The sequence below is a fragment of the Canis lupus genome, chromosome 15 (genome assembly GCF_048164855.1).
Source record: "Canis lupus baileyi chromosome 15, mCanLup2.hap1, whole genome shotgun sequence".
Lineage (NCBI taxonomy): Eukaryota > Metazoa > Chordata > Mammalia > Carnivora > Canidae > Canis > Canis lupus.
The window spans coordinates 41,915,185-41,931,975 of NC_132852.1; the positions used below are offsets into that span (position 1 = coordinate 41,915,185).

Genomic DNA, 16,791 nt, shown 5'->3' on the forward strand with positions numbered 1-16,791 from the left:
GAAGACTGGGACGCCTGGGTGGCTAAGCAGTTGAGTGCCTGCCTTCAGCCCAGGGCATGATCCTGGAGACCCGGATGAGTCCCACATCAAGCTTCCTGCATGGAGCCTACTTCTCCCTCTGCCTAGGTCTCTGCCTCTCTCTTTCATGAATAAATAAATAAAACTTTTTAAAAATTTTTTTAAAAATAAAAATAAAACAGAAGGTTTACAGCTAGGCAGCGTGTTCCTATTAGAGATACCAAAATGCTCCTGAAAATAAAAATAAGATTAGCCCTGATATTTTTCTGGTTATCAGTTAGTGAGCTAAAAAACAAAGAAATTATACAAACTTTTAAAAAATGCACTGCAGCTCTGTGAATTCATTGGTGGATTTTCAGAGAAATAGAGTAGCTCTGCATGAAACAAAACAAGGAACCCCAGTGGAGGGTAAGAAAAAAATGCATGCCAAACAGAAACACACCCCAGGCAGCACAGAAACTACAGAATCAGGGTGGTGTGTTCTGAACCATCCGGCAAGAGTGACCGAAGCATGAAAGCTCATACAGTGGGGTGGAAAAATGAAGGAAAACAAGAGTCCACATGACCAGGCACCAGGTAATGAGGACTGGCCCCACGCAGATATGGAGGTTCACGATGCAAGAGGGCACAAACACAGAGACCAGAGATGTGGCCCCTCAGGGAACACTGCCTCAATCCGCAAAGATGCACAGGAGAGCCAGGGTAAGAACAGATGGCTGGGCAAGGCAGCTTCCAGCAGGTCAGGATAAGGCCAAGGAAAGAGTGTGAGTACAAAGCCTTGTTCTCGGCAGATGTCGGCTGGTCTACTTTATTTAACACTACACATCTAGGGAGATGGGCCTGAAGACGCATTTAGAGAAACTGCTTACTGCTGCCCTCCTGAAAGCTCTAGAAAGGAGATGTCAGGGGCAGGAGGATGGCCTATGTGCAATCCCAGTAGAGAGACATGGCCCCATCGGCCCCCGAAGAGACAGCGGGAGTCACAGAGGGTACAAGATTAGGCTAACTTGTACAGGTAACTGCTGCCAAGTCAACCCCCAGACCCCTGGGGTGGCAACTTCATTCCCATCTTGCACACTAAATGCTGCCCTTCACAAAATAATTTTATGAAAACCATTTATAACCTACTTTGTAAATGGGGCCACACTTACAGTTCCCCGTAACAGAAGTATGAATAGAAGTTCATCACCGAACTTTACTAAAGCAGTAATACTGTGAATTTCTCTGGAGACCTTATTCAAAAAAACCCAAGCAGTCTGTTTAGAAAGCACTCTTTTCCTTAATACCACAGCTTACACACCCGCAATGCCACATTTTGTCAGTTACCCTGATATCCACCACTCACATGGAGAAACAGAAACATGGCAAATGCAATTTAAGCTCATTGTGTAATTTCTGACGACGGAGGAGGAGGAGGAGGAAGGAGGAGGAGGAAGGAGGAGGAGGAAGGAGGAGGAAGGAGGAGGAGGAAGGAGGAGGAGGGAGGAGGAGAGGAGGGGGGAGGAGGGAGGGGGAGGGGGGAGGAGGGAGGGGGAGGAGGGAGGAGGGAGGAGAGAGGAGGGAGGAGGAGGAGACGACGACCACCACCACCACCACCACGACGACGACCACCACCACCACCACCACCACCACAAACGATGTATGTAGCCTGTTTCAGATTTCCAGGACCCACACAGGAATCCCCAAAACTACGCTGCTCTGCACCCCAAGACTTCATTCACAATAAATCCTACCATGTTTGTCCTCCTAACATACTCAGTCATAATATCAGCAATCAAACCCTCAGCACTGTTCACTGTTCAGGGGCCACGTGGAACCACCACCAAACACATGGGCCCAAACACACTCTGCTAAATGAAGGCCTACCACCAATACATGAGCCCGTTTTTTTTTTTTTTATTTTTATTTATTTATGATAGTCACACACAGAGAGAGAGAGGCAGAGACACAGGCAGAGGGAGAGGGAGAAGCAGGCTCCATGCACCAGGAGCCTGACGCGGGATATGATCCCAGGTCTCCAGGATCGTGCCCAGGGCCAAAGCCAGGCGCCAAACAGCTGCGCCACCCAGGGATCCCCGAGCCCGTTCTTCTGAAGCTACTTCAAAAAGCTGGTTTAGAAGGAGGGGTAAGGCCGGTCACTTTTCAGTTTGTATTTTCTTTTTTTTTTTTTTTTTTTAATTTTATCTTGGGATGCCTGGGTGGCTCCGCGGTTGAGCATCTGCCTTTGGCTTAGGGCATGATCCTGCAGTCCCTGGATCGAGTCCCACATCGGGCTCCCTGCATGGAGCCTGCTTCTCCCTCTGCCTATGTCTCTGCCCCTCTCTCTCTTTCTGTGTCTCTCATGAATAAATAAAATCTTTTAAAAATAAAAATAAAAATGTATCTTTTATCTTATTTTATTGTTTCTATTAATACAGCATAATGCTTTCCTACGATTCAGGTAGTCATTTTAGTCTGTAAACTTTACCATCTTTCAAATATTCAAGTTATACAAGTTTAACCCTGGAAATGCAAAGCCTCAGTTACAACAGTCACGGTGACCTGAAGAAACATATTTTTAATATCGTGCAGATGTTGTTACAAGTTGCCACTGTGAAATCAGTCAAATCTTTAAGAGATTATCTTGTTCTCTTTCATTTTTTTTTTCTTGTTCTCTTTCAAAAAGCAGTTAAGGAGTATGTACCATGACCTTTCAAAATCTTCAACCCCAAATTAAATACAATCAATTTTTAAAAACTCTTCAACCCAGCAATTCTATTTCAGAGAACATCACTCATCTCAAACATGGAAATACAGCACTGCACTAAGAGAATTCAAAGCATTAATTATGTACTAAAATTTGAAAATAACCAAATTTTCCAAAAGAGGAGGTGGTAAAATAGAGCATTTTAAATGCACATTTATATGCACATTTTTAAATGGTCATTAAAGTTTGGGCTTTAGAAAAAGGCAGAAGAGGGTATCCCTGGGTGGCGCAGAGGTTTGGCGCCTGCCTTTGGCTCAAGGCGCGATCCTGGAGACCCGGGATCGAGTCCCACGTCTGGCTCCCGGTGCATGGAGCCTGTTTCTCCCTCTGCCTCTGTCTCTGCCTCTCTGTGTGTGACTATAATAAATAAAATTGGAATACTGCCTGTGTTTAAAAAAAAAAAAAGAAAAGAAAAAGGCAGAAGAGAATATTTATGTAACACACTACAATTATAATACACAAAAAATGTTAAAGTGGATTTTTTATTGGTAGCGAGACAAATGTTGATTATCCCTCCTTACATTTCCCAAATTCTTGAGTATGTTATTTTTGAGATTAAAAGGCCTAAGTAAAAAATAAAAATAAAAAAATAAATAAAAAAATAAAAGGCCTAAGTATTTTATTAGATTTTAGAAATAAATTGTAGTTAAGACAATGTAACATAACCATATACACTATCAAGTATGATTTCCCTTTCAGCCCAATGGGCATATAAACCACAGCCTGCTGAGGTGTCTGCTCAAGGCCAAGGAAATGTGGAGCATGCAGAGGAGGAACAGACCCCTGAACGATGAGAGGTTAGGGGCGCTGATTCCCTCACACAGTCAAAAATCTGAGTTTAACTTTTTTTTTTTTTTTAAGATTTTATTTATTTATGGGCAGCCCCGGTGGCATAGCGGTTTAGCGCTGCCTGCAGCCTGGGGTGTGATCCTGGAGACCCAGAATTGAGTCCCACATCAGGCTTCCTGCATGGAGCCTGCTTCTCCCTCTGTGTCTCTGCCCCTGTGTGTCTCTACGAATAAATAAACAAAATCTTTAAAAATATGTATTTATTTATTCATGAGCCACACAGAAAGGGAAAGGGAGAAGCAGGCTCCCTGCAGAGAACCCAATGCAGGTCTCGAACTCAGGACCCCGGGATCACACCGAGCCAAAAGCAAATGCAACTACTGAGCCACCCAGGCGCCCCTGACTCTCCAAACGCTTATCTGCTAATAGCCTACCACTGACAGGAAGACTAGAACACTAGCCTAGAACACAGGGGATTCAGATTCTGTATGTTGTGTTACACCCCGTATTCTTTCAATAATGTAAGCTAGAGAAAACCAAATGTTAAGAAAATCGTAAAATAGATTTACAATACTGTAATCTATTGAAAAAAACCTACGAAAGTGGACCTGCGCAATTCAGACCTATACTTACAAACATCCGTTTCAACCACATGCGACTCCTTAGTAGACCGCCAGGAGTGTCCCCTTTTTATTTTGTTATGGAGGTTTGTGCACATGTTTTAATATGTTAAGCAAACATCTTTGTTTTCTCGCCTCTCCTATCCCCTACCATGTAACCTAAGACACACACCTATTATAATATTTCAGGATCTCACCTCCCTATCAGAGGAAAAAGTGTATTTTGGGGCACAGACAGGATAGCTATCATGTTGGGCAAAAAAGTCAGCCTGTGCTATTGTCTTTATCTGGAGTTTAAGTGTCGTAACTTAAGGCATTGAGCACAGGTATCAAGTTTGGGGGGGGGGGGCTAATTTCACAGGTGATGACATTAATTTCACATGGCAACCTGAAGCGGCCCAGGATGCTCAGGTCTTTGGTTAGTTATTACACTGAGTGTCTGTGAGTGTGTTTCTGATGAGGTTAACAGATCAGTAGAGTAAGCAGCACATACTGGCCTCCCCTGCAAGGGTGGGCCTCGTCCAATCTGTTCAAAGGCTGAAGGGAACAAAGTAAGAAAGAGAATTCTACAGACTGATGGGTTTTCAACTGGTTTTTCCCGCCTCATGGCCTTTGGACTCCAACTCAGACGCAGCTCTACGACCCAGGCCAGACCAACAAACTACATTAAAGCTAAGGATCAACAGAGTCAGGACACTAGCTTCCCTTGGAAAAGGAAGCTGAACACAGGGGGCCTCCCGGGGAGTGTGACTCAAACACGGCATGCAGATCTCCTTACAGGGTCCACACCTGTGGTGGGATGGCCAGCCCTGCTGTTCTCACGGCCCAGAGCCCCCTTCTCCAGAAGCCAGCCATTCCTGCTCCCTGCCAGGGGGTAGGGCTAAGGGACTGAATGAAGGCAGTCACAGGAATAAAGGACTCCAAGTCCCTACAAAGGACACAGTAAACAAGTGAAAAGCCAAGGATCATGAGCAGAGCATCCACCCTCACTTGCCAGCATAATTTTAAGTGAAAATGAACTATTTCCAAATGCCAGTTCCATATACTAAGAGCAAAAGTTCTCAAATAAGTACAGAACCATACACTGTTACCATAATCTGACCAGAGCACTAGGCCTCCTCCAAAGAGAAACAAGTGGAGAAGCCAGAGGGGTAGCAATACTCCCTGACCCCCATCACTCCTCAGGACCATGGGCTCTGTGGTCATGACACCAACTATAGCGGGAAACCAGTCTAACACGATGTATTTATGTGGATTTTTAAGTCTAATTCCTTGCCTTCAGTCAAGTTATGTGTGTGCAGGGATGCCCAAGGGTGGAGTCTGCCCCTGAGTAACTAGAGGGGGCACCTGCACCTCTCCCACCTCTGACTTTGACATTCTCTTAGCACATCTTACTTCAAACACTTCCCCCTTCTTTCTCCTTCCAAAATGTGCTGCTTCTAAAGCAGACAACTCTTTATGGAGAAACTACATTATAGGATGGATTGTGGCCCCTCAAAATGATGTAGGTCCCCTGAGCCCCAGGCCCCCTGACCGTGACCTTCTTTGGAAGGAAAACAGGGTCTTGGTGGATGACGGGGTAAAGATGAGCTCAGGAGGGGGGGCGGTCCAAATCCAGCATCACGAGGGTCTCCAAGGGGGGGGGGGGGCGGTATGGACAGGGACACACACACAAGGGGGCACAGTGTGAAGACACAGGGAGGAAATGCCCACACGCAAGGACCATCTGAGGCCATCAGACACCAGACAGAGAGCCTGGTGGAACAGACAAGCTCCACCCTGGGACCTGGTCCTGGCCACCCCCACGTCTCCAGGACCAGGAGGCATGGGCTCCTGTTGTCAGTCCCCGGCCTGTGGGACTGCTGCAACCACCCCAGGACACCATCCGGGCCTGAAAGCACTGGCTCCTGGATCTTGGTGAGCGTCATTCCTCCTAGAGCTACCCTACCCCACCCCACCCCACCCCGCCGCTGCCTCCACTCCCTCCAGGCCAGCCCTGGTGCCTGAACAAGGACCATCTCAGACACTAGTCAGTGGGCACAAACATTTTATTCCATACGCACTTCCCGCCGGCCACCCTGCCTCACTGCTGCGCAGGCAGCCCCTCCAGCTCTGGCCCGCTGTCCTCACTCAGCAGCTCCTCGCACTCCTCGCTCAGCTCTTCCTCATACCCTGGGCTTGCCTCATCCTCACTGGACACAAATTCCAGCTCCTCACTCAGCAGCTCGCCCTGGCCCCGGCTACAGCCTTCACTCGGCTCATCTTCACTATAGATATCAAGCTCCTCGACAGAGATCACATCCAAAACCTCGCTGTTCTCTTCGCTCTGGGAGTCTTCGGCCGAGTCCTCAAACCCGGGGTCCAAGTCCTCACTCGCCACCTCCTCGAACCCTGGGAGAGCAAAATGACGGGCTCACTACGTTAAAGTCAGAGCTGGTTCTCAAAACTTAGCTATTTCCCTCCTCAATAAAATTCCACTTCCCTCCAAAAGCCCGCTTTCCCTGAGGTGACCTGCACGATCCTTTCTCCGTGGCCAAGGATTTTTTCACAGACCAGGCTTACGAGACTGATGCCGTTATGAAGGGAAAACAGGCTAACCTGAATGGGCTCTCTGGACATGGTTTTAGGTTTTAAAGTGTGCCCCTCACTATCCACCATGAGAATAAGAGTAAATAAAAATGTGAAGTTATACCCAGACGATTCTTCCCAACAGTATTCCTTCTGGGGCTCTAACAACTATGAGATACTAATACTAGTTACTCATCCATCTGAGAATGTTGAGTAACAGTGCCCTGAAAGAAGTAAATGATGAGCAGATCACCCTAACTCAGATTAATGCAATCCCTTCCAATTCACATTTGGACGAGAGCTAGCTCTGGCATGCTCAGGATTTGGGAAAGGATTAGAATCGGCTGCCCACAAAGGTACGGCTTGCTCCCTGGATCTCAGGGTCAGCACTGTGTGCAGGTTCTGGAAGCCCCGTCACTGCCTCTCTGGTTGGGGAGGTGGGGGGCAGTTGTGGTTGCCAGGGCTTCGGAGTCAGGAGGCCCCAGGCCCAAGCGCACCCCCAGCATGTGACAATTCTCAGCGGCTGGTCCTTCAGCACAGAACTGCTTATACTCCATCCAACACCCTCCACACCTCAATCCTTCCCACGTGCTCGCTCACCAGCTCTCTCAAGTTTTGTTTCCTTTCATTTAGGGAGTCTGAAGTCAGACATGGAATTTTATGTTCTGATACTCGGCAAAGGGCTTAGCTTTTGACCTACTTTTCTTGGAAGGCAACAAGGAGAGGAGGGGGGACAAGTGTGAAAAATTAAGACTAAAAACAATGTGCTACTACTACAAATGGACATCACAACAGAGCTGAGTAAGTAGCATGTAGATGCTGGTTCACGCCAAGTAAACTACTGCCAAAGCCGAAGCCCCCAGCCCTACATGGAGACCCAGACTACACATACCCCCCGCAGGCTGTACCGTGACTTCATACATGTAGTAGCCGTGGAGAAGCTTCTTTTCCTGTGTGGAAATCCTTAGAGCCTGAAAATGGAAGTCCCCTAGAACACCTACAAGAACGGATTGAAGAAGTATCACTGCCACACTAATCATGGGCAATATACAGAAAATGCCTACTGTTAAAATTTCAGAATCTAAACCAGAGCATCTCAGTATCTAAACCAGAGGTCCCAGAGGCTAGAACTACAGTAAGACTAGTTACCTCTTAAACAGGACTGAGTCCAAAACAAGAAATTTCCACCAAAATGTTCCTTGTGTTCAATCTCCACGAAGTTCACATGTACATAAAGATTTATACGTGTGTGTATATACATGTGTGCGTGTGTATATCTATATATAGATATAGTGATGGTGAGGGGCACACTTTATATGTGTATCTATATATAGATATACACACACACACACACATCTCAATTTAGATGTGAAAGTCAGGAGATTTAAATAGCTAATAGTGGGTTAAAAAAAACCACAATTCCACAATTACTTCCTCCTTTACACCTAATAACAATCTTCACTCTAGAGAGAAGTGCTCAATGAAAGTCATTTTTACTGAGAAAGCTTGGCCTGTCAGACCATTTTCCCAAGGAAAACAAAATCTGGTTACAATTCAATCACTAAAGGGCTCTTCCTCAAAACAAGTCATGAGAATATAAAGCATGCCTGGCCTCAAGCTCCAAGGTCAGCCTACTTTGCCACCCCCACCCCACACTGCAGGAGAACCAAAACCCTCAGGGGCAGAAGATCCTCACTTGACCACCAGGAGATTCACCCTATCCAAACAGGACTTCACCCCACACTGCCCTGCCTCCCCGAAAATACCACATGTGAAGTTGGCTAAAGATTGAGATAAGACACAGAAATAATATTTTTTTTAAAGATTTTTATTCATTAGATTGGGGGGGGGGGGGGGCGGTGGTGGCAGGCAGACACACAGGCAGAGGGAGAAGCAGGCTCCGTGACTAAACCGCCGAGCCACCCGGGCTGCCCCACAGAAATAATTTTAACACAGGAAACATTAAATTCTTTGTATTTTCCTTACAGTAAGATTTCCTACATACACGAAAGCCAAGTCAAGGATATACCTAAGAAATATCATACATTTCATAAGTTAAAGGGGAGCCTTCCCGATCCATCCTCTCTCATGTCTATGGTAGCAGTATGAAAGCAGAAGTCTTCAAAAGACTAATCTCCTTTCCACCCCTACTTTAGCCTCATTACAACGTCTGTGGATGAAAAAGCTCATCTATGCTGATATGTGTTATATTACTACCCATCTCCCTCCATCAGCTACTCTTCAAGTCAGGCCATACCGCGGTAAAAGATAAGGAAAATCTCTATGAACCCCCACCTGAAATAAACTCAAGGGCCACACCACTGAAAGGGCCCCATACCTACCAGACGTGGCAGTGAATTACTCTCCTTCATGTTTAGGATGGGCAAGGGTCCACCGGTTTCTCCCCCATTATGTGTAGACAGAACCTCTCTTCTCATTTCCCTCCTGGAGGGGCGCAGGTGGTGCTCAGGCTCTCTGACCAGGCTCCAGACCACAACAGACAAAAACACAGGTTGGGTCCCCCACAGGGAACCAAGACAGAAATGGCTGCGCCGGACACAGTGAGCCCTGGCCTCCCGTGTTTCCCAGCACCCCAGACAGCTCTGGAGACGGACAGAGAGCTCTCTCAACAGGCAGCACACACCCGCTCCACATCATGCCTACGCCGCAGATGAAAACCTGGCATCCGGCATCAGTGCCAAGATGTGCAGTTGATGGGAAAATCCATTCTGCAACGAATCATCAGCTGGAACACCACGATCTCCTTTCGCAAAAACTACTCTTGGCAAAGAGTATCTATGCTGCCTTGTTCTAAAGACGTCTTTTCACACAAACTGTGAACTCAACAGTCACAACATACCACAGTGGGAGGAAAGAGCCAGTGTCCTCTGAACAAGATCTGCTACAATACCCAGTGACTCCCCAGAGCAACTCGGGGCAAATTCACACACAATTCCATGCTCAACAGCCAACGGCACTTCCAAGGCCCCAGCATCTGCATCCTTACCATTGTCTGAGGGGAAAAACGGCAGTTAATTAGGGCCATACATAGTGAAGAAAATGAGTATGTTCAAACCTTTATTATTGCAATGCGCATGGTATTGAGAATCATCTTCCAGAGAGGAGGAACAGGATGTTAGAAACCCACACTGCTTAAACAAAGGCAAATACGGTGCCATGATGATGGAACAGAAAAGGCTATCCATCTCATCAGAGTCATGGACACGCCAAAGGAACAATGAACTTACCAAAGAAGTCAAAGGAAAACGGGTCCCTTCCACCAAAAAATTCCCTGAAGACATCATCTGGGTTACGGAATGTGAAGCCAAACTCAAATGGAGTGTCAAAATGAAGTCCACCTACATGATACAAACACAACTTTTAGTTTATGAATTCTGGTGTTTAGTATGCAGTTACTTATCTACAGAACATTCTATAAAATTGGGACCTTAATGTAAAAGAAAATGGCTCATCCATTCATGGATCTGTTTTGCCACACAAAAACTGCCAGTGGCTGATGGGGAGGTCAGAGCAGCATGGCCACCAGCACTTTCGCACCATCTCTACAACTGCCACCTGCACACGGATAACGTGGTTTTCTCTTCTGTCAGGAAGCATCATGCACACCAAACATAGAAACATTCACTTGCACTCATCACCCGGGTCTGTGCTTAATCTGCAGCACTGACCTCCCAAGGCCCGCTGTGGGGCTGAGGGTGCGGGCCATCATGGGACATCTCCTGACACATGCACCTGTGTGAGGCCGCCACCACAGGCAGCAGGTCTGTGGGTATGTGTGTTTGTTACACCCTGAGAACATTTTGACACAGGGTCAGGTAAGTGATGTGGGTGCACAAACTCAGTGCGTTGGAGCAGCGCTGTAGCGGCATCCAGGGCTACAGAAGGGAGGTCAGCACACATGCGGCCGCTACACGCGGCCAGTCCTCCCCTTCCGTTGGTGTGACACCCTGTCACATGGTGAACACACCCGATGCAAGGAAAATGCAATGTCCAACCCCTTGTGGAGACCAAGACCTCCGGTGGCCAGATGGCCTCCTTTGCTCACTACAAAGCCAAGAGAAAAGTCAACTTTTACGTACCTCCACCTCCACCATTTAGTCCTTCTTTGCCGTATCTGTCATAGATGTCCCGTTTTTTTGCTATAAATTTAAAAAGGAGAGAGCATAAGACCAAGGTCTTTTTCCCTCAGAATTCACATATTTCCAAAGCTATAAACCAAGAAACCAATGCAGTTTTCAAGGTTTCAGTGTTAAGGAGTTAGGCCTCCCTTACTTTACACAAAAAGGGGGAAGAAAAAAACAAAATATATCTCCTTACAAACTCAGTAAAATTTTTAAATAGTGTGAAGTTTAAAATGTGATTATAAAAAAGTGCTTCTAAAAAATAAAAAATAAAATAAAAAAATAAAATAAAATAAAAAAGTACTTTCAGCCTACAATGCAGAGATGTGGCTCACACATACATTAAAATCACGTAAGTTATAAAACTATTCCAACTCTCGAAGTATACCGTCTTACAACCAAGTCCATTTGGAGGGGGACTAAGATCTGCGGCACACAGTGGACAGGATGGGGCCTTGGTAGGGCAGGAAACAGATGTACTTAAAAGCCAGATGACAGGTGCTCCAGTGGTGCAATCCGTTAGCACGTGGTACTTGTAAAAGCCAGATGAAGAGCCAACCCCAATCCCGCAGGCTTAATCCCCTTGGAAGAGCAACAGCCCAACCAAGCCTTGAAGATGCTCTACTGTCCTCTGTCCTCTTGACTCTCTACCTTCTAAAACAAAGAACTGCAACTGCAGCGCTTAGAGACAGACACCTTTTTTTGATACTTCCCCCCAAAGTATTATTTATTTTACTGTGTGGTAAAATAACAAGAGTTATAGGGGAAAACAGGTATACAAACCACTGAAAGTCAGTTCGGGGTAACCAGAGCGCTAGTAAGAATGGTAAGCACACCTGTGAAGGTAACACCTATGCTGGAGGCTGCATAAGAGACATGAAAATACACTCTCCCTCAGAAAAGGGGAGTAGGAGGAAACAACAGCGTCTTTATGAGAATTTAAATGTTCTCTTCCTGACAAAAATCAAGTCTGGGTTCAACCTAAAAATAGAGAATCAGCTGACTAAAATAACAAAAACAGTTTAGGTTTCCTCCTCCATTGTTTTTAATCATTCCTGGTCTGTGAATCCACAAATCCAGAAGTGTTGATCAGCACAAACAAGGACCAAACAAGACAATAATGACACGGAGATCCCATAGTGCTCCAACTCAGTCTGTTCAGAAGCTGCAATCAGGGTGCCTGGGGGACTCGGCAGTTGAGCATCTGCCTTCAGCTCAGGTCATGATCCCAGGGTGGAGGGATCCAGCCCTGCATCAGGCTCCCTGCTGAGCAGGAAGTCCACTCTCCCTGTCCCCCACCTCTGCTCATGCTCCCTCAAATATCTTTAATTTTTTTAATTTAAAGATTTTATTTATTCATGAGAGACACAGAGAAAGAAAGGCAGAGACACAGGCAGAGGAAGAAGCAGGCTCCACGCAGGGAGCCTGATGTGGGACTCCATCCCAGAACCCCAGGATCACACCCTTGGGCCAAAGGCAGGCACTAAATAAACTGCTGAGCCACCCAAGCATCCCTAAATTTTTTAAATCTTAAAAGAAGATAAACCCGCTATCAGTTTAAGATCTTAAATGCCACATTTTTAAAAGACTGCAATTATCAGTGTCTATGTGTTTCCTAATAACAAGCTGCTCATGAAATAAAACATCTGGGACTTTCTTTAAAATAGAAGAAGAGACGTATTCACAAATAAAGATGCTCCACGTGTTATTAGCAGCAGTGGAAGGCAAGTGGCGGTTAAACAGATTTCCTCTAAACTCAGAACTGCCTCTCACTGACGATCCTGCCAGAAGGATATACTTGGAGGAAGCACCCACGCCCTGCAGCCAGTAAACCTCACGGGTGACCCTGACCCCCTGTGGATACACTTGAAGGAAGCACTGATGCCCTGCAGCCAGTGAACCCTACTCCAACCTTCTGGGTACCCTGCCTTGACTCACACCAGGTCATTCAGTGCTCCTTCCTGGCAAAGCAATGTCAGTACATTTCCAGTCTTCTAACAAACCTCCACACTGCTCTCCCAAACCCAGGGCCCACACACACTTTTCTTCACCAAGGACCTGCTGATTGAATCTAACAGCTCACCTTCCACTTGATTTGTGAAACCAGGCTAATGGATCGGACTTTTCAAAAGCCTACACTTTCCAGTATCTATGCTCTAGACCCAGGGGCGAGGGAAGCAACACCTCAAAGTCTGGAGACGCAATGACCCAGATGGAGTCCTACACTCTGATCCATCCTGTCAGTCCTCAGATCAGTGTCAGTAACTGTTTAAAACAGCCATCCTGAAAGAAACTGATAGAAGCAGGGTACCCACAGCACTCACGGGTAACTGTATCAAGGATCTGCCAGGGACATGGGTCAAAGCTTCACAAGGAAAGAAACTTTTCTCCATGCCCAAACCTCAATTAGCCAAATCCATACTCCACTAAGCCCTGGGGAGAGTCCGAGCTCTGGGTAGGTTAACTCACCATCTGATAACACCTCATACGCCTCAGCTACTTGCTTGAATTTCCTCTCTGCTTCTTCTTTATTTTCAGGGTTTTTATCTGGATGCCACTTTAGGGCCAGTTTCCGGTACCTTGGAAAGAGTAAAAGGGCACTGGTCACTTCCACGTGCAGGTCACTTCCATGTGCAGAAATCCAACGGCTATGAAACATCACGAGGTTCATAAACCTGTGCGATGAGGGTCAATTCAGGAGTAAAATCTCCCTTTCCCCCACCACAAGACAAAGAAGTTCTAAAATCCACACAGCACAATACAAAACTGAGAGATACAAAAACATGGCAACATTTGAGGATCAATGTGTGCAGGTGAACTCCTGGTCGTGCAGCTGAGAGAGCAGAGGCAGAAGGCAGCCTTGGTAAGGGGCCAAGGGTCCAGCACCACAGCCCTGGTCCCCAGCCTGTCGCCTCCCACAGCAGTGTGGCAGGGGTGGGCTGTAGCAGCTCCATTTACAAAGCCACCCCGTTCTGTGCTCAAGACTCACTGAAGCCTCCAATTAACAGTAACAATTACAGGGATTTATTTTTTTAAAAAAATCCTTTTTAAATACGATAAAAAAAATCTCTTCTACTTAACTAAACATCAGCACCACATATGATATGAGGTGGGGGCGGGCTAGCGGGGGAGGGGTAGGCCCTGCAAAAGCTAACATGAGGAACCAGGCAGTCCTCCTCACACCTGCAAGTTGTTAACATAAGGCTGTTGTGGTTCAATTTAACATTTTAATCAAAAACCTTGGCTTGAACTTCTTAAAATCTGGTTAACACTGGACTCTACAACACTAAAACAATATTTTATCTTTCTATCACCATGGACCTCAACATGCAATAAGCAGACCAAAACCCCTGAAATGCAACAGATCCTGGGCAAAAATTGACAGACCATGTAAAAGACCAAGGAGAAAGAACGGTTCATTTGCACTAGTGTGCTCTTTGAAAACAAAGAATGTAGCAGAATCCAGGGTAGCTTTATCTGTACAGGTTTTATGAAAGACTACTCAATCTTCTTTGGATTCCAGGCACAATCCATGAAATGGGAAGAGTATCGGATGTCTTTTAGCATCAGCCTCTGGACTGAAGTGTGACTTCACAGCAGTACTTGAGCACCAACGCAGGCAGGCTAACCCGTGGAGCGAGGAAAAGCACAGGGCCTGGGACACAGAGCCAGGTAAGATTGTAGGTTCCTCAGGAGAAATGGTGAGAGAGAGCAGCCACACACAGTTACTCCTCCAATAGAAGCTTTTCTGGTCACTACGCATGAACAAAGCCTAGAATCCACAAAATGGACTAAAAACATGCACCACTCACAGGTGCAGTTCTGCTCATTAAAAATAAATAAGGGGGGATCCCTGGGTGGCGCAGCGGTTTGGCGCCTGCCTTTGGCCCAGGGCGCGATCCTGGAGACCCGGGATCGAATCCCACATCAGGCTCCCGGTGCATGGAGCCTGCTTCTCCCTCTGCCTGTGTCTCTGCCTCTCTCTCTCTCTCTCTGGGACTATCATAAATAAATAAAAATTTTTTTAAAAATAAAAATAAAAATAAATAAGGCTAAATCCAGCCTAAGTTAGTATTAATTTAACTGCACACTTAATGGGAAACCCTTACTCTATTTACAGGAAATAGCATTTCCTAAGTTCATACTTCAAAGCATCCTGAAGACGCTGATCGACCCCTATTCTCATAGGTAACTAAACCAACTACTTTCTGTGTTTAGAGTAACAAAGGCATGTTTTTCCAGTGGTTAATAAAAATAAAAATACTGTGGACATACTATTCAGGAAGAATACGATTATTTCCAACTAGCCACTGTTGCCCACGAGCTGTGAGCAGAACTGTTAACAGAAGTGAGAAGCCCCAAGGCCCACTGGTGACAGCCCAAAGGCACTTCCTGGGGGCCCACCTACTTGAATTTCCTGGCTGAGGTTTAACACAAGGATATTCTGCAAACAGCTTCAGGTAGGCTGGCTGTAGCAGTCAGGCTGCTATCTTTAGCATTTTTCAATGAAATATTTGATTCAAACCCCTCAAATGTGGGATACCTGGTTGGCTCAGTTAAGCATCTGCTCTCCATTTTGGCTCAGGTCATGATCCCAGGGTCACAGGACCAAGCCCCGTATTGGGCTCTGCCTGTCCCTCTCCCCCCTCCCTGCATACGGGCTCTCTCACTCTTGCTTGCTACCAAATAAATAAATCTTCAAATAAAAACCCTTAATTTCCATCTGAGATCTATGAAGTCTATCTAATAGTATAGACTTGTGTATTAATAAAAATGTTTGGGACGCCTGGATGGCTCAGCGGTTGAGCATCTGCCTTCGGCTCAGGGCGTGACCCCAGGGTCCTGGGATGGAGTCCCACATTGGGCTCCCTGCAGGGAGCCTGCTTCTCCCTCTGCCTGTGTCTCTGCCTCTCTCTCTCTCTCATGAATAAATAAATAAAATCTTTAAAAAAACATTTTTTTAATAAATAAAAATGTTGGTTCCTATAACAAATTGAAATTATTCCAAGCTGAGTTTTATTAGTCTCTCCAAGCTAAAATCTGTTTCATAACATTTCTTGCTACACATGAAGGTCAAATGAATTAAATCCAGTTCACCTTGGCCACCTGTGCCCTCAGCCTTGCCCTGTACAGGCGCCAGGCCTGGTCACAAAGGCATGGATGGGTAAGGCTGACAAACCGTACCATGGACCAGATGGGTTCTAGTGGTACAGTCAGGGACCACATGACAAGGATTTTTTAAAGCAACTACACCAAGGTGGTTATAACACCATACTCTTAAGAGTGCCAGGTGCCAACTCAACTCCATTCCAAAAATCCAATGTCAGAGTTCTCCAGGATTATCTCACATCCTCAGTAAGTCTGATCTACTTTAAGCGGCCAACAGAATCCATGTCCCAAGGCAAAGTAACAGGAAACCAGGCAACCTTCTTATTCCTCAATGACAAGTGACAGGATGGCCTAGGTCCCAGAAAGCAAGAGTTAATTTGTTAACTACTCTGTCTGGAGGTAAAATTACACAGCAGCATTGAAAGAGTGTTATACTACATGGTCCATTTCGATAGATAAAAAGTTACAATACCCAAGTACCAGTGCACAACGGATTTATTATTTCATAAATATGATTACTTACGCCTTTTTAATATCCTCAGCTGAGGCATGTCTCTGCACGCCTAGAACTTCATAGTAATCCACCATGTTTCAACAGGCTGTTGGAGTGAGTCCTGCAATTAGAAATCCATGGTCAATGACAGGACTGCCAAGGCTGGGTTCATTGTGGGGGGAAGGAACTCCGTGGGGTTGGGGGGGGCTGGAGGGAAGACGTCACCTCACCTGAGCACTAACCACTAGCCTGTCAGACTGGGCCCTTGTCTGGGAACAGATTCCAAGACTTGTGCCCTAAGACCCT

General features: G+C 46.1%; 1 protein-coding gene across 6 annotated transcripts in view; it reads right to left on the bottom strand.

Moving 5' to 3' along the window:
- The window catches only part of DNAJB6 (DnaJ heat shock protein family (Hsp40) member B6), a 73,500-nt gene that overhangs the window by 26,499 nt on the left and 30,210 nt on the right, over positions 1–16,791 (bottom strand). For 4 of the 6 annotated variants that reach the window (XM_072776806.1, XM_072776808.1, XM_072776807.1 and 1 more), the window contains exons 2-5: positions 16,516–16,606; positions 13,353–13,462; positions 10,842–10,901; positions 9,990–10,100 (exon numbers count right to left, since the gene is read on the bottom strand). In XM_072776806.1, coding sequence (XP_072632907.1) covers positions 9,990–10,100; positions 10,842–10,901; positions 13,353–13,462; positions 16,516–16,580 — 346 coding nt within the window. In that variant the 5' untranslated portion in view covers positions 16,581–16,606. The remainder of the gene's footprint in view (positions 1–9,989; positions 10,101–10,841; positions 10,902–13,352; positions 13,463–16,515; positions 16,607–16,791) is intronic. The other 2 variants (XM_072776810.1, XM_072776811.1) reach the window with 1 other exon arrangement.